This window comes from Pelodiscus sinensis, chromosome 15 (assembly GCF_049634645.1).
Source record: "Pelodiscus sinensis isolate JC-2024 chromosome 15, ASM4963464v1, whole genome shotgun sequence".
Taxonomy (NCBI): Eukaryota; Metazoa; Chordata; order Testudines; family Trionychidae; genus Pelodiscus; species Pelodiscus sinensis.
Window position 1 is genome coordinate 6543261 of NC_134725.1, and position 22065 is coordinate 6565325.

The 22065-nt window shown below is 43.1% G+C and overlaps 1 protein-coding gene across 5 annotated transcripts in view; it reads left to right on the forward strand.

The window, feature by feature from the left end:
• MED15 (mediator complex subunit 15) overlaps positions 1–18867 on the forward strand; it is a 40676-nt gene extending 21809 nt beyond the window's left edge. For 3 of the 5 annotated variants that reach the window (XM_075897963.1, XM_075897966.1, XM_075897965.1), the window contains 10 exons: positions 4094–4213; positions 10851–10993; positions 12011–12138; positions 12582–12716; positions 13107–13170; positions 13675–13741; positions 14937–15097; positions 15296–15462; positions 17092–17190; positions 17299–18867. In XM_075897963.1, coding sequence (XP_075754078.1) covers positions 4094–4213; positions 10851–10993; positions 12011–12138; positions 12582–12716; positions 13107–13170; positions 13675–13741; positions 14937–15097; positions 15296–15462; positions 17092–17190; positions 17299–17435 — 1221 coding nt within the window. In that variant the 3' untranslated portion in view covers positions 17436–18867. The remainder of the gene's footprint in view (positions 1–4093; positions 4214–10850; positions 10994–12010; positions 12139–12581; positions 12717–13106; positions 13171–13674; positions 13742–14936; positions 15098–15295; positions 15463–17091; positions 17191–17298) is intronic. The other 2 variants (XM_075897964.1, XM_075897967.1) reach the window with 2 other exon arrangements.
• Positions 18868–22065: the final 3198 nt, after the last annotated feature.

Genomic DNA, 22065 nt, shown 5'->3' on the forward strand with positions numbered 1-22065 from the left:
AATGCAGATTTGCTTGTTGCTCTTTGAAAATAAGGAGCTATCCTAGTAATCCCAACATCATGCCAACTTAGACATTTGGGGAATTCTGAATACATAAGAACGGCCAGACTGGGCCATTCAGCCCAGTAGCCTGTCTGCCGACAGTGGCCAATGCCAGGTGCCCCAGAGGGAGTGAATCAAACAGATAACGATCAAGCCATCTCTCTCCTGCCATCCATCTCCACCCTCTGACAAACAGAGGCTCGGGGCACCATTCCTTACCTATCCTGGCTAATAGCCATTGATGGACTTAACCTCCATGAATTTAGCTAGTTCTCTTTTCAACCCTGTTGTAGTCCTAGCCCTTACAACCTCCCCAGGCAAGGAGTTCCACAGATTGACTATGCACTGTGTGAAGAAGAACGTCCTTTTGTTTTAAATCTGCTGCCCCTTCCTCTAACGAAAGAATCAAGACTTCATCTGGAGCAAATCTGTGGGTTCTTATACCTGGACTGATACTATTAAATCATGGTATTTATATCTTAAGACAGGGGTGGGCAGTAATTTTTGTAGAGGGGCCACTTCACCAATATTGGCCAGCCCCAGAAGGGGTTGGGGTTTGGGCAGAGCAATAAGTTCCTCTAGGCACTGCGCACAAGTCAGGGGAAGGAGGCTTTGTGCGCTCTCCCATGGGGCAGGAGACCACAGGAAGTCTCTCCCTCCAGCCCCCACCCCACCAGGGGCATGGAGCACCAGAGGGGACTGCCAGCCATTTTGAACCGAATGCCATGGACTCCTGGTAGGGGGAGGTGAAGGACTTTGTGCACTCCCCCATTCCCGGTCTCGATTAGCCTGGAGGCGAGGGTGCCGCTGGGTGGGCTGTGGGCCGGATCTGGCTCATCTGTGTCTTGGGGGAAGAATCCTTTCTTTATTATCCTTGTTGTCTTCTCTCAAGAAGGATTCTCTCCCTTCCCTCAAGCTAACTTGTCCTGATTTTTACAGTGAGGGTATCTCAAGAGTAGTTTGTTTTGCCTCCAGTATACATTTTTCTCCAGAAGTCCCGGAGCACTGTCTCAGGAGCAGCAATATCTTGTCTTGTAACTGTGATGCTGATGTCCTGTATTTGCTTGCACAAAGCAACAGCAGTCTCTTGAATTGCTTTCCCTCCCTCATATCCTCAAGGGTGGCGGTTCCTTACATGCCCGCTGGAAATACTGTCATGAACTTTGTGAGCACCTGGTCATGGAATTGGTATAATTTTAACAGTACATTCCCTTCCTCTCCAGCAACATGTGCTTAAAAAACAAACTAATCCAAAACAAATCATCAAACAGCTGTGAGCCTTTGAATCAGAATGTCTCCCTTTTGTTGCTTCATGGTTAGCCAGACGCCTTAACCATGAATCTGCATCTGATTTCATTGACTCTGAAGGAGATATGATACACTCACTTTGGTGGTTTGGCATGATGAGACGTAAGACCAAGATGGTACATGCAGTTCAGCATGGCATACATGGGTTTTCACATATGTTACTGGATCCTCCTGTGTGTACATGTGAGTCTGTGGGATGTATGGACTGGGCTTCGAGGGACATGTATTCTGCCAGCACTTACCTTTTCGTTAGGGTTGTGTTGCTCCACACACTCTTACGTTGATACTATAGCTCTTCACTGCACTCTGTAGCATCCACCTGTGCTTTGTGCCAGTGCTCAGTTTTTTGCTTGTGGTGGCTGTTGCATGCTGTGTTTGTACATGTGCATGTGTGTGTAGTGTCTGAAATTCTCTCATTTGTTTATCTTCCGAAATACTGTCTCTGGCCATCTTTCATTGCTTGGATGGAAAGAGATGTCATTGCTCTAATGTTGTGAACTAACAGCTGTGCTGAATTTGATGCTGGTTTTTTTATCAGTTATTGCTTTCCTTTCTCAATCTTTGTGTTGTAATTTAATTTTATTTTAACAATTGTAAGCACATGCATTCTCTGACACTCTCTAGAAACATATTGCTGGCTGCTTCAATCCATTGACACAGAAACTAAGCAAAACTGCCCACAGCCATTGAAATAAAATGAGACTTTTTTCATACCTGGATTAGTTAGGTCCTGCTAGAACCACTAGTAGTATGCAGATTAGAGAAAGGGAACTTGGAGCTCTCTGTCAAGAAGTGAAAAAGAGCTCTTCCCCATTGATAGCCCTCATTTCCTGAATATCAATAGCACAATGTGCCACAAAATGCTAAATTTTCACTTCTTGTATCAGACTTCTGATCTATAGCACATTCTGTGCAGTTACAGAATTGAAAGCAATTATTAAACAAAAACCAACATGCAGGTATACATAACTAAAACTGGCTGGTTTCTAGAACCAGCAGCCTGCAAGGAGGTTTGAATATTGTGGAACCAAGAATAGCTCATCCCTAAGACCATTTCTAAAAATAAATGCATTCTAGGTAGGGATGTTGAAATGCATTATTTGTGTAAATGTGCACCTGTTGAAATTTTCAGCAGGTACACGTTTACACAAGGGGTGGAGGAAAGCCAGTGCTTGTGGGGAGCCAGCTTTTTAAGAGAAGCTTAAAAGCCAGCTCTCTGCGAGTACTGGCTTCCCACTCCATGCACTGCTGCCTCCTGGTTCCCTGCATGTACTGGTTCCCACCTGCATGCCCCCTCCTGCTCCCTGCTGCTACCTCTTTATCAGAGGCAGTAGCATGGGGTTGGGAGGGACAGGCAGCTCTGTGGGAACATGCAGCAGGGCAGGATGCATATAACCTAGAGGGTTAACTGATGAATCCAGGCTAATCAGTTAACCGTATATTCAGATACACATTCACATTCCTAATTGTAGCACTGACCTTTGTAATTGGTCTTTAGTAGTATTTATATTCCAACAGATTCTTCTGAGTAAAGGTTTAGATAAATGTACCTGAGGAAAGGCTACTTTATGGCCCTCATCCTTAAGGGGTTACTGATTTAAGAGAGAGAATAGGTGTTCATCCTAGGGGAGCTCAAACTTTTAATTTTGACTATTAATTTCACCTATTCTGGAGGTGGCAGGAAGTACTTTATCTAAATCCTAGAAGTCCTTTCTGTTGGAATGATGAAAGTCTTTTCTTTAGAATCATTATACTGCCAAAGGTTGATTGGTTCTGAAGTCTTGTTCACTAAATCACAGGCTTCATTTGAGGATTCTTATCAATCCTTTACAGGCTGGACATCTCTGCTCTGGCACACTTGGGACCAGCCTGGGGAGGTCTTTTCTGGCCCCTGCTGCTGATACCACTTCCTGCTTTGTCAGCCCACCGGGCCCCCCAGCTCCCCAGGTGGCCCAGCTGGGTTGCATGCTGAGCTTTCTGATCCCCTCTTTGCCTGGCTGGGCCAGGCACCGGCCTCCCCAACTTCCTTCCCCCCCCCAACCCAGTTGAGCTGCACATGGCCTTCCTGCCCTCCCTTTCCCCTCTAAATCTAGCTGGGCTGTGTGCCAGGCTTTCAGGGCCCCTCTCACACACACTCTGCAGCAGTGGGACTCTTTGATCCTGGAACATCCATGGTCCTGGTGGTCTTAACTGATGTTGCTGGACCATAACATTTAGGTTTATAGAGGTGCAGCCTGTACTGTTGACATACCAATCAGTTCCATTCATGTGGAAAGGGGTAACGTACCAATATTACTATGAATCCTCAGATGAATCCAGAATGTGGTGGTGGACATGAGAAACAAAGACTTGCGACAGTCCATGATTGAAGAAGCTTGAACAAAGCATTTTTGATAGCAGTCTTAGAGCCTTTAATTCTAATATTAAGTTAGAAATTCAAGATGTCAGGCAAAATTTGGGAAACCCCTTCAACTAAATCATACTTCTATATAATTGGCCTTTCTCATACATCTTAATCTAAATGTCACCCCACATAATTTTTTAGGGTCCAATAGATACCCTCTACAGTGGAGATATAGGGTATGAAGCAGGGAACTGGGTCAATAAACTAGCTCCTTAGGCTTGTCAGGAGAAGAGTTCACTCAAGTCCCATCCCGGAGGTTGCATGTGCTTCTCATCCTGCCAGTGCACTGCATTTCTTGTTTTGCGATTACTTTTGTCTGTTGTCCCTCTGTCCTCAAAGATGATCACCGCAACTATGGCCAGAGGTGGGATGCAAATAAGACCACGGTTCCCGCCTACCACCGCTGTATCTGCCACGCCTCCAAGCTCCATTCCTTTGGGCGGACAGCAAATGCCACAGGTATTTACTGAGTCAAAGCACATTGTGTCAGGAATTATACAAGGTGTTCAGTACTTGGGTTATATTTAGTGCTCATCAGACTAAAAGAAGTTCACTTATCTTCCTCAGGATACTGTGTGCAGATAATTGCTCTTAGCTACTGACTGCTGGGCTTTTTGGGGGAGGGAGAAGGAGGGAATACGATAGTCCAAGTGTACCTTCCTCCCTTTAAATGAAGATTTTTTTGAGAACTTGAGCTATTAAATAAAATTTTGCAAGAGTTACACAATTCACATTATTTTGAATGTTTAAAACTTTTCCATTTCATATCTGGTTCAGGGCTCAAATGAATCACCATTTTTGGTCTCTGCTTATTCTTTGCACATATCACAAAACCACTGCATGGATAGTTTTTGCTCTGGAGAGGCCCAGGACTGATGTGTCATAGGTCAGGAGTATTAGGGCATTGGCTGGGTTGTATTAAGAAGCTTGCATGATAGTTCCTCATGTTATGCATTATGCTAGCTAGCATTCAACCCTTTCACAAGCAATCAAATTTGGCTAATTTCAGTTTGAGATGATTAAGACATGATGCAGGAAATACAGAGCTAATTGAAATGACCCTGAACTGAAGAAAAAAATTAATACTTTAAAAATTCCTAGCAAAGCTGCAAGTTGCAAACAATCTTTGAATAAAATAAAATATGGACCTATGGCAAACAGCACGATTATGCCCCCCAAATCACAGTTCTAGATTTCTGCTACATTTCCTACCTCTCTTTCACAGTCAGGACAATTGTCCATGTTCTTCCTATCCTTTCAGAGGTACAAAAAAGGAATTAGCATAGCTGCACTTTGTGGGAACTGCAATAATGAAGAGGCTCACAAGGCTCCTATCCCGTTGATTTTGAGAGATGTTTTGGATCAGAATAGACCCAGAACCTCTGGTATATTACACAAGTGGGTGGGTGAGGTTCTGTGGCCTGCAGAGGACAGACTAGATGATCATGATGGTCCCTTCTGACCTTTGAAATATGAGTCTATTATTATACCTCCTGTAACAGAATAGGACCAACACTAGCCTTTCTTGCATTTGTTTCACTTGCCCCAGTATATGTCATTCCAGGAATGAAAGGGGGTAAAGTAAACGGAAGCAGAAAGGGAGTTCTTTGTACATCTACTTATTAGCATTGTCACAATAACAAAGTCCCTCTTCAGCTCTATGAATTGGTTATAAAACCATGCACTACTGTTCCATAGTGCTCAGCTCTATCCGAATCTCTTGATTTAAAGCTATTTTATGCAGTGACCCTGAAGCGGAGATCAACTCTTTCTACTGCTCATCCAGTGCTTGATTGGCTTTGCATGTATAAAGACAGACTACTCCATGAGCTGCATGTCTTACATGTTCATGCTGTCACCTTCACAGACTGATTCCTGCCCAGAAGCTCCAGTTTCCATATTGCTTTCTCTTATTAACAGGTGACAAATGGCTTCTCCCATTTCTCCCAGTGTTGTGAGTTGAGTTTCCTGGGAGCTCTGGAGTGTGAGACCCATAGACCCTGAGTCCTTAGCATGGTGTATTTATTGCTGCTGAAGTTCACACTTATGAGGTACATTTAGTGTTAAAGTAAGGTGTCGGGAAGGTGGCATGTGCTGTAGCAAGATGCAGTGACCAGAAATACACCAGAGACTGTGGCATGTTTATTCATTGCCTTTTTTCCTTGGTTTTGAGCTGGAAATTTTTACTCCTCCTAATTGTTCTGTAGTTGGGATTACTTGAGTCAAAGAAGAATGTCAGTAGGTGGTGCTACATTAATAGCCCTGAATCTCTCATCCATCCATTAAATGGAGAGAGAGCCTTAACTTGTCTCTCCAACTGTCTGTTCTACATATTGATCTCTTAATATTGTGCTAGTGGTTGCTGGGAAGCATTAACTCTTGATATGAAATGAACCAGATGCAGAACATGTCAGTTTCATGAAAAATGATGTCCTGTAGTATTGTCTACTGGAGAAGTGTAGGTCAGTGAAAGAGGGGAATGTGTATGTGTGGCACTAGTTGCAATGAAAATAGTGGGACGAACAGCCAATCGGTTAGCAGTGGTGGGAAGAATGTTTAAAAAGCAAACTGATTTGGCAGGTGTTTAGGTAGTTTAAGACCCAAAGTGTGAATTTTTTTTAGTAAAAACAATCCCCCCAAATTCAATTCAGATGGCAGAAAACATAGTTCTGGTCTGTATCCTAGAGAAATGCTCGAATAATACTGTTAGTTGAACTCGAATGTGTCGTCATTATCTTGTCTTCAGACATCTTGCTCTTGGTTAAAGCAGCACTAGAAATAGCTTATGGCTGTTTCTGATTATTGGTACTGTATAAGTCTATCATCTTGATCTCAGTAATTGAAAGATTAAATGGGAAACAGTGCTAAAGTTAAGAATTTTGGTATCCTATTTGATAACCCCTTTTCCAAGAAAGGGCTAAATGTAGACTTGGTATAAAAATATTCGTTGTCCAGGCTGTGCTTTCTTTTTATCCTACGCGATACAAAACCTGCACATGCCCCTGTCACTATAAGGCTTGATAGACTCTTTGCAGAGTCCCTTCTGGATCTTGTTCAGCACGCAGCTGCACTGTTAATCACTGTTAGGGTTTAATACTCAACAGTTTCATGGCTGTTGAACTCAGAGATGTTAATATGTATTTGTGTATTTTTGCGTAAACGTCTAACTGCTGGATTTTTAGCGGTTACGCGTTTCTTTGCTGGGGGTGGGGCGGAGGTGGGAGCCAGTGCTTGTGGGGAGCTGGCTTTTAAAGATAAAGAAGCGGCTCAGCAGGAGCCAAAATGTGTGGAGAGCCTGCTTGAAAATTGGCTTCCTGTGTGCCACAGAGGTAGCAGCGCCGGGAGGGCAGGTAGCTCTGCATGCATCAGCTCCCCCCTTGTTGCCTCTGATACAGGCATATTAATTAATCATATAAACAACTGCATGCTAACATCCCTAATTGAACTTGCTGCCAAATTCAGAATTGAGCTCAATTTTTTTTAAACTTTCATCTAAAAAAAGTTAGGCACCTGTTCTAGCCCTTGTGACTGAAGGGCTATGAAGCACAAACTGAATGTCAGTGGTAAGGACATTGCAAAACGTTTAAGTACCGTATTTTCCGGCATATAAGACAACTTTTTATACTAAAAAACATCCCCCAAAAATCGGGGGTTGTCTTATACGCCGGGTAAAAACATACTGTAGCTTCTGCTAAATAAAGAACGTCCCTATTATTACCTTTTAGCCCGCTGGATGTGCCCTAATACAGTACTGTAGCTTCGGCTACATACAGAACGTCCCTGTGCTGATACTGTATGTACCGCGCTGAGCCAATCACGGCAAGCGGTGTCATCTATTAATGCATACAAAGCCTGCTCGGATTGGCTGAGTCAGAGAGGCGGGCTATTACAACCTTTGCCAATCCGAGCAGGCTTTGTATGAACATGATGAGGATTTTGAAGGATTTTAAGTACCGGTAAGTCAAAACCGTTTTAATTAAAATTACTTAAATCAAATCTGATGTTATTAAATGGTGTTGCCTCGGAAGGGGGGGTAGTCTTATACGGCGAGTATAGGCCAAAACCTGTGTTTTAACTGGAAAATTAGGGGGTCGTCTTATACGCCCAGTCGCCTTATACGCCGGAAAATACTGTAACTGTAACTGCTGAAAATTTCAGCAGTTACATAGTTACACGCAGGGTGGTGCAATATGCTCAGGAAAGCCAGTGTGTGCTAGGAGTGAACATGCTGTGAATGTTAACCAACGAGCCCAGGCTCGCTGATTAGCCATGTACATGGTTATACTTCCACATCCCTACCTAATGGCATCTTGCAAAGTCTAAAACAATAACTAAGAAGTGTGGGCTTCCCCATTTGCCTCATTTGGGTTGACTGTGAAGCTTACTGACTGTATTTGAAATGTCAGATTAAATAGCTTTCTTCTATTTTAATAATGTTTAGCCAAAGCTTTCTATTAATATAAGAGCCAGTGTACTCATCCCAAGCAGAGTCTGTAATATATATTTTTGGTGTCAAAATCCCCATCTTCCCTGCCTGATCCTCTATAATCTTCAGTAGCTTTGACTGCTATAAAGCACTTACGAAGTGTTTGTGCAGAAATCTTGAGCACACTGGAAATTTAGGATTAAAGTAAAAATGAATTGAATATGAAATTAAATAGATCAGATACTCATACAGCTGTGAATATGAAAACCTGTGTGGTAAGCTTTATTTGAAGTTTTTGCAGAATTTTCAGGGGCCCCTGGTGATGAACGTCAAAACAGTTTACTACAGGTTACATGAGTTCACTGGCAAAGCATTAAAAATAAAAATATTGGTAGTTAACTGATTGCTAGTTTTCCTTTACACCAAAAGTATCCTCATTCCTTGGGAAGAGTCCCATAAAGGGTGCTACCCTCTGAGCAACTTGTGGGAATGGATATGCTATTAAAGGAAACGGGATATAAGCATTAATTCATTTTTCCATTGTGTTGTAGGGGCACTGTACGATGGATATACAGTCTTTTAGAGAAGGACCCCATACATAGGAGATGAGGATGTGATCCTGAGCTAAGAGCACTGCAGATGCGGTCCTTTGCTCTCCGACAGTTGTATTTGATGTGGTCTGAAGGATTACTTGCCAGAAAGAGAGGAGCTCTGCACTGGGGCAGACTGGAAGTTAAAACAAAGGGAACCCCCTGTGAAATGTTTTTCTTCCTTTGCTTGAGCTTTTGGGGACAAGTACCAACAGAGGCAGAATTACGCCATTTAATTCCAAGTATCGTTCTTCAGCTGCTGGGAACCTGGCAAATAGCCCCCTCCTCTCCAAGAAAACCAGTGAGCACAGCCTCACTGTTTGTTTTGGAGGAAAGGGGAGTAACTGTCTCAAAGCATCTGGGAAGAGAGGCCTGGAAAACATGTATTAAAATCATGGGGGAGTGGGTGGGAAAGGAATGGAGTTACTGGAAGTAGAAATGAGACCGTAACATGTTGCATTGCCATGACCCTTAAGCTATGTTTCAGTGGATGATCAACTGAAGTGTCCATTCAAAGAGGCCCTGGATTTCCACTTACCTTAATCATTTGGGCTCATTACTTTTGCCTGTCTGGAATCCCAGAACTGTCAGTTTTGCTTTTGTTTGTTCTCTGCTATTTTGCTGTGCCCTGTCGCTGGCTGAAGGGTGGAGAGCACACTTTACTAAAATCCAACTCTTTGGAGAACCACATATAGGCAGGGCTCCACAAATCCGCTTATCTACTCGCCTGTGGCAAGTAGATTTCAGCCGGTCGCCCCGTTCACCGGCAGTTCACGCATGCGCAATGCGGGTCTCACGCATGTGCAATGCGGGTCTCGCGCATGCGCAGTGCGGGGCTGGCGAGTGGTTTTCGCTGCGATCGTCGAGCCCTGCATATAGGATTATAGTAACTTTCATGTTATGGCTCATTGTAAGCTGTGTAAGAGGTGGTAGAGAATGTGAGAGGAGAGATAATAAAAGTTCAACTCTTTGTACTCTGCAGATGTGATGTTCCAGGCCAAAAATACCTGGTTACCTGTGGGTGCATGTGGTGAATTATGCCATACTGTGTTTGCCAGAGTCAATATGGCCTGTAGCAATAATGGAGTGGCTAGGAGTTAATGAGGGAAAGGAGCAAATCTACAGAGCCCCTGTAGTGTGTGGAATAGTATTTTTGTGTTCTTTGGTTTCCATATGATAGAAGTTGGCTTATTATCAAGATCCTGTTAGAAGACCACATGGTAAATTAATTAATGATATGCTGTCTTGTACACTAGATCAAATCACCTTTTTTATCTGAGTTAACACTCCGAGACAGTAGGAATAAATTGTTTTATTTTAGTCTCTGTTCCTTAATTTCATCATCTTACCATTACAAGTTGAATAAACTTTATTGTACCCAGTATTTCTCCTCTTAAGGACTGTAGATTTGAAGTTGTTGCATCATCTTAGAATACTCCCCATCTTGACCTTCCATCCTTTAGGTTTATGCAACCCCACCTATAAGACCAATAAATAAACACGCCTTGCCCCCTCCTCATCCCATCCCAAACCCTTGAAATCTTTTCTGGCTCCCCAAATTTGAATAGTAAGAGTCCTGTGTTTCGTTCTTCATATACTGCCTTTTCCTTACCCCTTCTCTGAAAGAAAACAGATTTGGAGGCAGTAGCCAAAAAATAAGAAAAGGCTTTGAAGACTTAAGTTGAAAGCCAAAATAAAGAAGGGTTTTTTATTGTGATCACAAATTCTCAAGCCAGTTCTTCATGACTCTGTTCATTGTAGCTTTAATAAAGGAAATGCCAGTTCAGATAAAACTCTTGCTATTTTAATCTAAGCTTGTTGCTTTAGGGAAGGAGGAATGCAATCTCTGACTCAAATAATGCTTGCATTTTGAGTTTTAACTGTTAAATCTTGGTATGTAACATTCCTCTGGGGACCTCAAAAGGAAATGTGAGATACTTTATGGAAGGGTTTAGGAAACTAACACTTTCTGTTTCTTATAGAGTCCAAAGGATGCTCTTCTTACCATAGCCAAAGCCTTTTTAGATAGGTTCCCATTGCCAGCTCACTTCTTGGTTGATTGTATTTTTTCCAACTTTAGGTCAATCAGAGTAGCATTACCATGATGTCGTCTCCTTCACCTGTCCAGCAAGTGCAGACACCCCAGTCAATGCCACCGCCTCCTCAGCCACAGCCATCGCCCCAACCAGGGCAGCCAACTTCCCAGCCAAACTCAAATGTCAGGTGAGCAGGAATGCAACCACCTAAGATGAGTGGCAGCTGCAGATGCTCTCACCAGGTGGCAATTGAACATGAATGAATGTTAAAACAAAGTGGTTATAGGTGCTTGTCCTCCTGCGTTTTCCAGAAGGGGTTCTAATCCTAGTGATGCCTTGAGGTTGTAGCATAGCATACACTAGAACTTGTTGGCCTTTCGTGTCATAGGAACCAGGAGGAGTCATGCTCATATTGCCATTCCCCTCCTTAGTCACCTTCTCTGAGGCTACTCTGTGTTTAGCCACATACAGATACTCACTCCCATGCCTAGTGTGGCATAATGGAAGGCAGGAGTTAAAGGATTGAATGGAATGCCAAAAGCAGAAGGTAGTGGCTATAAATCCAAGGCTTCTGCTTGGTCTGCAGAGAAAGGCCCCATCTTGCTCCTAGATTGATGGAGGAGGTATGCAGAGACCTCTGGAGTTATTAAAAACCTACTATAACAATTCAGTCTCCCTAGAGCTGTGAGTCTCTCACTAAGCCACGATTCAATGTTGTTAGCTTTGGAATCTTTCCTGATTGTTGTAATCAAAGCTATCTGGCAGGGAATTCTGACTCTTCACCTTGCAGCAGTGGCATTGACACTGCCACAAAACTGGGTCAGTTCTAGACTGTAGGCTTTTTGGGGAAGAGACCAGTTTGTGCTGCACTGATCAGCACAGTGGGCCCTGGTTCTGACTGTGGGCAGGATTTTCAAAAGCAGTCAGCATTATCTATCTAACCTTGCTCCCATTGAAATCAATGATATTTTAACCACAGAGTTTACTGGGATCAGGGCTAGGTCAGTGTGAACACTTGTAAATTTCATTCCAGTGCAAATGGGTGGGATAGGCACTCACCAATAGTAACCGCCCGTGGGGACTGCAGAACGCAGCAGCAGCAGTTAGTAAAACACACCTGCTAAGACTGTTTCTCTGCTAGCATCTTACAGGCTGCTTTATCCACATGTTAAGTGATGAGTTGACTTTCATTTCCATTCTCCAGCTCCGGTCCAGCCCCATCTCCTAGCAGCTTCCTCCCTAGTCCATCTCCTCAACCATCCCAGAGCCCAGCAGCTGCACGAACACCACAAAACTTCAGTGTCCCATCTCCAGGTCCTTTGAACACTCCAGGTAACTCCTGTGGTCGTCCATGAGAATTGTGCTGCACAGCATGATCCAGTGATGCATCTCAGCAAATAAAACATATACAGAGAAATCTAAAGTTGCACAGTTGTGCCTTTGGCTTTATGGAGGCTCTGCCAAGTGAGTAGTAGTCAAGTGGTTGACTTGATATATGCACTACATGTGCAGCAAGGAGGATATTCTGGTCTTTAGCTTGTTTGGGATTCTCTAATCTGATGTTATTGTTGATTTGTTTTTTGGTCATTGAATTACATGAGGGTTTTCATAACTTTCTGACAAAACAAAAATGATAACCTTAAGGGGATGTAAAGCCTGTTGGCTTTGGGATTTCATGCAGCTGGAAATTGCTAGCGGTTTATAAACCAATGTGCTGATTTGCCTGACCCCTTCTGTCAAGTGATGTATAATTTTCAATTTTTTGCCTTGTGCAGGAAATCCAAATTCTGTCATGAGTCCAGCAAGCTCCAGCCAATCTGAGGAACAGCAGTACCTGGAGAAACTCAAACAGCTGTCAAAGTACATTGAACCACTCCGGAGGATGATCAATAAGATTGATAAAAATGAAGGTGTGACCCCTTGTATTTCACTGTACAGTTGTCAGCCTTTGGTTGAGACAGCTGTGTACTGCTCTTTTGGGTGTTCTGGCAGGACCAGGCCTATGTCTATTGTTTTCCTCGCTCATGGTTGCAGTGACTTAATTCTGAAGCATGGCAACATCTCCAAATCCCTTTCTCTTCAGGACCTCTGTTTTTCTTTACTATAACTACACTTTCTTTGATCCACTCTTCCTTAGGAAAAGATGGAGAATCATAGATCCTTTTCTGCGTTCTCCTTATATGGGTCATGTTTTTGGTTTTCCCAAGCTTCCTCATTTTTGTGTTAATGACTGTGGTCAGAGTTTCCAGCTCTGCAGTCATTGCATGCATTTCTCATGAGTCCTTTTTATTTTTTTTCAGATAGGAAGAAGGACCTAAGTAAGATGAAGAGCCTCTTGGATATCCTGACTGATCCTTCAAAACGGTGACTTCCTTTTCTGTTCAGCTTGTATCAGCACCTCCCCAGTGAATTCTGTTCCTCCCAGACCACTGTAAGGAGTCTGAGAGAATACCTAGGCTACCAGTGGTGTCCCAGACATTAGTCTGCCATTCTGTGGCAATATTAGTATCTAGACATAGCAATAAATTAGGAGTTCTTAATTCTAATCAGAATGTCTTTGTTTTTGCAGTCTTTCATTGTTATATCACTCCCTTTCTTGCCCTTCAGCAAATCCTTTAAAGGATCCAGATAAGTTATTTAAAAATCTAAGTACTTTGTGATCTGGCACTTTTTTGCCAGAATGTTAGGTCTGAATCATGTTATCTAACTTAGAATTTATGCTCCCTGAGGCAGAGCTATAGTTCCTGTTTTGAATAGCACTCATGCACATCAGCATTGAAATAATGTTGATGGGTGGCTCAGATATCACAAAATCCTCATCTTGAACAGTAGAGAGGATTATGCTAACTCTTTCCTTTTTCTTTTCAGATGCCCTCTGAAGACGCTACAGAAATGTGAAATTGCTCTAGAGAAGCTCAAGAATGACATGGCTGTAGTAAGCAATGAGAGTTACTTTTAATCTAACTGGAGAGTCAGGCTGGCAGTGTATTCCACAGAGGGCACCAGTTTAGCAGAATTGTTTCCCTTCTCTTCATGGTCACAACAGGATTATTTGTGTTAGTGCTGGACTGAGCAAGTAAATTGAAAACTGTTTAAACCCTTCAACAGAAGTGTCTTTTGCACACCTTTTAAAGATTATTCTACTGAATAATCAGGTATTCCTTTCTTGTACAAGGTATTCTTTTCAGGTATTCCTGTCTTGTACAAGCACCTAGGAATGATTCTTGTTCTTGTCTTGAGCAGATGTTGCCAACAAGGCTTTCTACATGAAAGATACTGACAGTATCTGGAAATGAAATGCCAGGAGAAGGATCACGTGAGGATTCCCTATTGTGTTCCCTTCCTCTGGGGCATCTGGTATTGGCCACTGTTGGTAGACAGGATACTGGGCTGGATGGACCTTTGGTCTGACCCCGTCTGGCTGTTCTTACGTGTCACTTTTGGTTACTGTGGGTTTGTCTACATGAGGACAATCAAGACCATTAATTAATATTAAAAGCGTGAATCCAAAACTGCATTAAATATCTTTATGGACAATCCCATTCAGAGTTAGTGGTCTTAATTTGGTTTAGTTTAATGATTTTCAGAGTTTAAGCTGAGTGAGTGTACCCCTAAGGGGGTTTAATACAATTTAACTAATCCATTTAAAATTTCAGTTAAATTTGAAACAGGACTATGTAGCACTTTAAAGACTAACAAGATGGTTTATTAGTTGATGAGCATTCGCGGGCCAGACCCACTTCCTCAGATCAAATAGTGGAAGAAAATTGTCACATTTTCTTCCACTATTTGATCTGAGGAAGTGGGTCTGGCCCACGAAAGCTCATCACCTAATAAACCATCTTGTTAGTCTTTAAAGTGCTGTATCGTCCTATCTTTTGTTTCAGATACACCAGACTAACACGGCTACATCTCTATCACTAGTTAAATTTGAATTTGCATTCCTGAGTATCCCTATGTATTCAAGCATTTAATGTTTCTAGAGTAGCATAAAACAGGTTAGAAGAATGCAAGGAATTCTTCTGTGTATTAGAAATACTGAACTGAAAGTTTGCGTAATGAATTATATGTCAAGATGTCTAAAATATTTGCTACAGCACATAAATAAGATATGCTTCTTTGTACTTTAGCCCACACCACCACCTCCACCAGTGCCCCCTACCAAACAGCAGTACTTGTGCCAGCCACTTTTGGATGCTGTTTTGGCAAACATTCGTTCACCAGTCTTCAACCATTCCCTTTATCGTACCTTTGTACCAGCTATGACTGCAATACATGGCCCTCCAATCACGTATGTATCATTGCCCTGTTATCTGCTTTAGCGAAATTAATCATTTGGTTGAAATGTTGGAATGATGGACTGGGGTGATGGATAGGTGGCTGTTTCGTCATCTGTAAGGTACTTGAAAAATCATCTTAGATTGAAAAACATGGACGTGGCATAACATGGTGCCCATTCTGAGTTCTTTTGTGGATGTATTTTATGCAGAGCCCAAATGGCTTCGCCTCGAAAGCGTAAATATGAAGAGGATGAAAGGCAGACCATACCAAATGTATTACAAGGGGAAGTTGCAAGATTAAATCCTAAATTCTTGGTGAATCTGGATCCCTCCCATTGCAGTAATAATGGTACAGTCCACCTCATATGCAAACTAGGTAAGCTGAGAAGAAATGAAGACTATTTAAGGGGTATTAATTTTTTATCTCCTGTTAATATGTACAACTGTAAATCCTGCCAACATGCAATTTCATCATGGTGTTTCTTCAGCTTGCCAGAGTTGTGGCAGTGCATTATGTGCTCTGTGGAGCTTGGTTCCGCAGCAAGTCTCCAGATGTACCCAGATCAAGTAGATACATATTTAATCCATTTGCACTTTTTTTTTTTTTTTTTAAGAAAGTGGGAAATAATCTTTCTAAAGCTAAATCATTGTTTTCTTCTGCACCCTCTAACCCCGGGGGAGGGGTGGGGGACTTTTAAACTGGAATATTGGTGGATTTTTGTGGCTAAATGTGTGCGTTTAATTGGCTCCCTAAGTTGGGATCCAAGCAAATTCTCCAGGTAATCTGAATTCCTGATAGTATGAAGTAGCCTATTTATAAACATATCTACATTCCTTTTTCTTTGTATTTCAAGAAATTTGCTGTTTGGGATGTGAGAAATAAATAGGACCAGGTAATTGTTGCCACGTGGGAGAATCCCAAGAATGAAACAGTACAGTATTTAATTGTACAACTGGATCTTGTTAGATTTCTGCTCCCCAGATGAAAAATCCTGCCTTTTGCAATGATAAGTGTACTTTGCTGATAACAATTTCTCACCCTTGGCTCAACCTTCCCTGGTATTAGAAAATGGTTTGATGCCTTGTGTAGTCTGGACAAAAGCCTTCAGCACCTTGAAATCTGATACTGGGACATAGAGGAACTAGGTCTGGTTTTTTTGGAATTGAAAATGTCTTTCCTAGTTCACCACTAATTGTCACAGCTAGTCTTGTAAGTGAGGAAGGGTGTAAGTCTTTGCCCTTCTTTCTCAAACAAGCAAGAATAGAATATATCTTCAAGTGAACTTGTTTTGCCCTTTAACTGAAAAAGATAATGTGGTGCTTGCTGGTAGGTTGGAGTGGGAATGGTGGTGGTGAGTCGGAGCTACGCAGCCCGCAATGTGGCAGGCTCGCCCAGCCTGACTGGAGCAGTCCCCACCCACATCGTGGGTTAACCAGTTAAACTTAATGTTTAACTTTTAAACTGGGATTTTACATCCCTGGTTTTAATGTGTACAAGACAAAACATGGGAATGCTCTCTTCTTGACTTCTGTGTGTATTATGGACAGTACCCAGACCGGGGTGGGGAAAGTAATGCCCTGGGGCTATATGTTGTCCCTGGCTTGCCTAGATCTGGCTCCTCAGGGCTCTTCCCCCAGCACTGAGGAGCCCACACTGCCCCCACACCTGATTTTTTTTTCTGTGGGTCAGCAGCCCCCGACCCAAAGAATATTCCCCACCCTTGCCTAGACGTTTTGAATTTAGGAAACCAAATTCAGATGAAAGACTGAGACTGATGAGTGGGAATGTGTTGTGGAGCTGGAAGTCTTATATTGTGCTTCCAACAAGCAGAGGCCATTTTTAAAGTGAACTTTTCAGAAATGAAGACTCCTAGCCTTGCTTCTTTTCAAAGATTAGATACTGGACTGGATAGGAAGAGACTAGATCTAATGAACAGACATAGGGAAGACTCTGATGCCCTGATGGAAAATATCTTTGGTTAAAGTAAGTATGTTTGAATCCTAGATGACAAGAACCTTCCAAATGTCCCACCACTACAGCTCAGTGTTCCAGCTGACTATCCAGATCAGAGTCCTCTGTGGATAGACAACTCTCGGCAATATGGTATGGGGACAAAAGGATGGCATTGCTTTTTAAAAGTGGGGGATCAATATGTGATAATCAGTTACGCAACTGTATTCATCTGGGCTGTCTCCTTTTTTTTCTTTCCAGCAGCCAATCCCTTCTTGCAATCGGTATATCAGTACATGACATCAAAATTGCTGCAACTTCCAGACAAGCATTCAGTCACAGCACTCTTAAACACCTGGGCACAGAGTATTCGTCAAGCCTGCCTCTCAGCTGCATAACTGTCCCCAACCCTCACCTTGTGAAATCATGAAGTAAAGAAATTGGGTCTCAACAGCTGGCCTTTCCCATGGCCACTAGAAGAATCACAGGCATTTTGGGAGGGAACTCCAGAAAAAGCCTTATACTGTTTTGTTTCTAGGTGTCAGGTTCAATAGAGAACCTGGCGTTAGATTTAGATTTCATGCTTTTATCTTCTGCCTTTGTGGACTTTGCCAGCATTTTCACATATACAGAACATGTGTATATATGGTTCTTGAGACTGTATTAGAAGGGGCTTTTATTGTCTTCTTAGAGAAGAAATTATTTGTAGACTTCCATCAGGGAGTCTGAATGGTATAGCTGGGAGAGGAGAGAATGTCCTAATTTGCTTCAGACTTTGCCTGATGCCAGTATTCCTCACACTCTTTGTTGTGTGACTTGATATTGCCCCAAGAATAAATCAGCTGCAACTAGAATGTGCTCACAAACTTTCCTGTGGTTGCAGGAGTCTGGTAATTTAATTTGGAGACAAGGAAGAAATCAGGGCATTTTTAGGGCCTGCCTACTGTTTCAGATTAATCTGAATAATTATGTTTAGGAATAAAACCAACCATAGGAAAATTTTTATAGCTTATTTTAAACACTACTTTGTATAAACAGTTTTCGGTTAGCACGGACCATACATTTCTCTCACTTAGAAGGTTGGGTAATTTGAAGAAAGTGTGTTCAGTGTGCATGCTGACTGATTTCCCTGTGAGTGCAGGGAAAATCAATTGATTTAATCATAGCAGCACTGTAAATGAATCCAGTGGGCTTCAGCTACTTATCTGCATTTATATTTACCTGGCAATTCTCTTGGTGATGGCTTTCTTGGGAAGTGATGCAACTCATGGGAAATGTTTAGTTTAAAAAAAAAAAAACTGAACACAGCTCAGGTCAGAGACTTGACAGCTGAACTTCTGTGCCTCAGGCACTGAGGGGCACCTAACTATGAAAGTATTACTGGTAATCTCAGTTAGGATCAGAAGACTGATTATCAGCTGCTATGTTGTGAGGCAATGCAAATGAAGTCACTTGCTATAAGTCACAGTGATTCTATATGCAATGTGATTACATTTAAATTGGCCTTCTCTTTGTAGTTCATTCATTCTTAATTCCCAGATGTAAGGGAATTTCAAAGTCTAAAGTATTTATATCACACCCTGCTCCATCCCCCAGTATTGTGCAACAGTCCCTGACAAGCAGCTGGACTCTTACAGTGGTGTCAAGAAATTGCTGTGACCTCCTGTAAATCTGTGTGGTGTCATCAGTTTTAGGATGTTTTAAAATGTGGATACTTAGTAAGCACTGATTGAGGCAGCCGAGTGGTATCAATATTTTGTACATGAACTAATGCATTACCTGTTTGTTTTATCATAATAAATTTATTATTATTTCTGTGTTTGAAACTAACCTACTCTCATTCCAATGTTAGTCTTTGTGCAACAGCCCTGCAATGACCAAAGGCTGGTGGTTACTTCATATGTCCTAGCAGAAGCTGTAATCTCTGCTCCCAGAAGTGAGTTCGACTGAAGGAGAGATTCAAAAGATTGCTAATAGAAATGTTATATAGAAGTGAAAGACTTTTAATTTTGATCTAACCCAGTTCACTAACTTAATATAGGTGCAGGTGCTTATGTGAAATGGATTAGTGGACAGATGTTCATATTAGAAAAGACAACAACTTAGTTTGTATTCTTGTTGCAGTCAGGTGAGAAGACAAGAACTGAATGAACACAGGCGAGATCCATTTCCTTGACATAACAGTACAATTACATGATGGACACATTTCCACCACCGTATACTGGAAACCTACTGACTGCCACACTTACCTTCATGCCTCTAGCTTCCATCCCAGACACATTTCTCAATCTATTGTTTACAGCCAAGCCCTAGGGTACATCCAGATTTGCTCCAGTCCCACAGACAAACACCTATAGGATCTATATAGCGCATTCTTAAAACTGAAATACCCACCTGGAGAAGAGAAATAACAGATCAACAGAGCCAGAAGAGTACCTGGACACAAACTACTTCAAGACAGGCCAAGAAGAGAAAACAACGGAATTCCACTTGTCATCACCTATAGCCCACAACTTAAACTCTTCCAACGCATTATCAACAATCTACAGCAGTGGTCTCCAACCTTTTTACACCCAAGATCACTTTTTAAATGACAGAACAAGCCACGATCTAGTGCCCTGTCCTTGAAGCCCCACTGCACCCTCTCTATTCTCTTCCTCTCCATCACTTGCTATCCCCAACCCTTATACTGCTGCTTTTCCCCCCAATTCTTCTGTAGGAAGAGGTTTTTCCAACATTTGGCCTTCTAGACTGGACCAAATGTCAGAATAAAACCTTTTAGAAGCCCCCTTATTCCTCATGGAAAGAGGAATATAGGGGTGACCAAAAGAGCATGTTTGCTCTTCCACTAAAAAAAGCAGAAGAACAAATGCATCCCTGGATGCAGAATAATTTTTCTGGGATCTCTCTGGAATCCTGAAAAACTCCTGCAGTCTAGCCATAGCCTCACTGGGTTGAGACAGGAGGTGTGGGCTCTGGGGTGGGAATGAGGGATTTGGGTGTGGGAATGGGTGAGCAGTGCAAGCTCTGGGAGGGAATTTGGATGCAGGAGGTGGTGGAGAAGGGGACACTGGCTTGGAGAGGTGGCTCCAGGATGGGCAGTGTTGAGGTCAGATGGAGGGTTGGGATACTAAGCAAGCCACAGGTTTGTGAATGTGAGGGTGCAGGAATTTGGGTGGGGTATGAGAGGCTCAGGGCAGGGGGATTCCAGTGTATGAGAGGCTCAGATCTAGGGTCTGGGGGAAGGGTGGGTGCAGGAGTATTATAGTGCTGTGGCCAGATAAGGGCTTGTTGGCCAGGCTTCATTTTTAAATAAAATACTGTGTCAAACACAAAGTTTCTGCATTGTCTTTATTTCTGAGCATGGCAGGGAACCTGTTTTGAGTCAGGGGTCACTGACCCACAGAAAAGCCAGTTGAGGCCACACAAGTGAGATGAAGAAAAAAATCTCCTCCCCAAAGCCCCCAAGCTTCACTAATGTGGCCCCAACTGTGTTGGGAGCAGGGGACATAGGGGAAGGGTGCTAGTGGGTGCTGGGGCAGGGAACAGGGTGCCAGTGGGGGCAGGGTTCTGTGGCTGGGGGCAGAGGAGAGGGGACAGGGTTCTTCAGCAGGGGGCAGAGTCCCCTCCAGCTGCCTCCTCCCAGGACTCCTAGCAGACAAGGGAAGCCCTGTTGCACACCTTCTCCGGGGCCTGCGCGTACGCATCCCACAGAGCAGAGAAGCCCACACATGTGGCCCCTCCAGGGCTGACCCCCGGCCCCTCCTGTGGCGGAAGGAAGCCCCATCATGTGCTTTTTCCAGGGCCGGTGCATGCCTCCCACAGAGCAGGGAAGCCCACACACACGTCCCCTCTGGGCCCAACTCCCCCCTCCTGCAGCCAAGGGGCATCCGTGCGCGCATCTCTGGGGACTCCCCCAGTAAGTTTCCGGCCTGCCATAGACCTGGGGCAAGGAAGCAGCCAGTGCATTTCCAGAACCCCCAGAAGTGATGCGCATCTACAAGACTTCCGTCCACTCCGCGGGAAGTTGCCACTACCTCCATTATTGCTGGAGGTAGGTAGTGGGTCTTCTTAGAGGTGGGGGTAAATGGGGGGCCTGGAACACCTTGCAATCGACTGGTTGAGGCCTCGCAATCGACTAGTCGATCGCGATTCATGGGTTGGTGACCATGGAAATGGTGATCCTGAAAAAAGACCCCTCATTCTCTCAGGCCTTGGGGAAAAGGCCAGACCTTGCCTACAGACAAACACCTAACCTCAAACAAATTATTTCCAGTACCCATGCAACACACCTCCATCGTAATTATCCAGGAACCCACCCCTGAAATCAGCCCTGGTACCGACTCTGCCCACACATCTACACAAGTGATTTCATCACTGGACCCCACCACATCAGCCCCCAAATCGGGCTCATTTAACTGCACATCCACTAATGTGACCTATGCCAGCAATGCCCCTCTGCCATGTATATTGGCCAAACTGGACAGTCTCTATGGGAAAGAATCAATGGACACATCAGATATCCAAAAAGGCACCACACAGAAACCTGTTGGAGAACACTTTAACTTGCCTGGCATTCATTAATGGAGCTTACAGTCACTGTCTTGTTTCAGGCCATAAGCCAAATACACAGGGAAGCTTTGGAACTTTAAGTTTTTCCTGTAAATCAAGTTTATAAAATGCTGCCAGACCATTTTTTGTTGACTAACAAAACATGTAGATGGTATCATAAGCTTTTGTGGGCATAGTCCACTTCTGCAGATGACTGGAGTGTTGGAAGTCCAGAACCAAGAATAAATAAGGAAAGGGGGAGGGAGATTAGGACATTGGGTAGATAAGTTTAAAATGGACAGCTGAGCCAGTCTATAACAGGAAAAACTTAAAAAACAACAAAAAAGAGGCTGATAACTGCTCACAGACAGAGAGAAACACCTACAGGAACTATACAGAGCATTCCTAAAATTGAAATACCAATCTGGAGAAGTGAAAAAACAGATTGACAGAGCCAAAAAAGTACCCAGACATGAG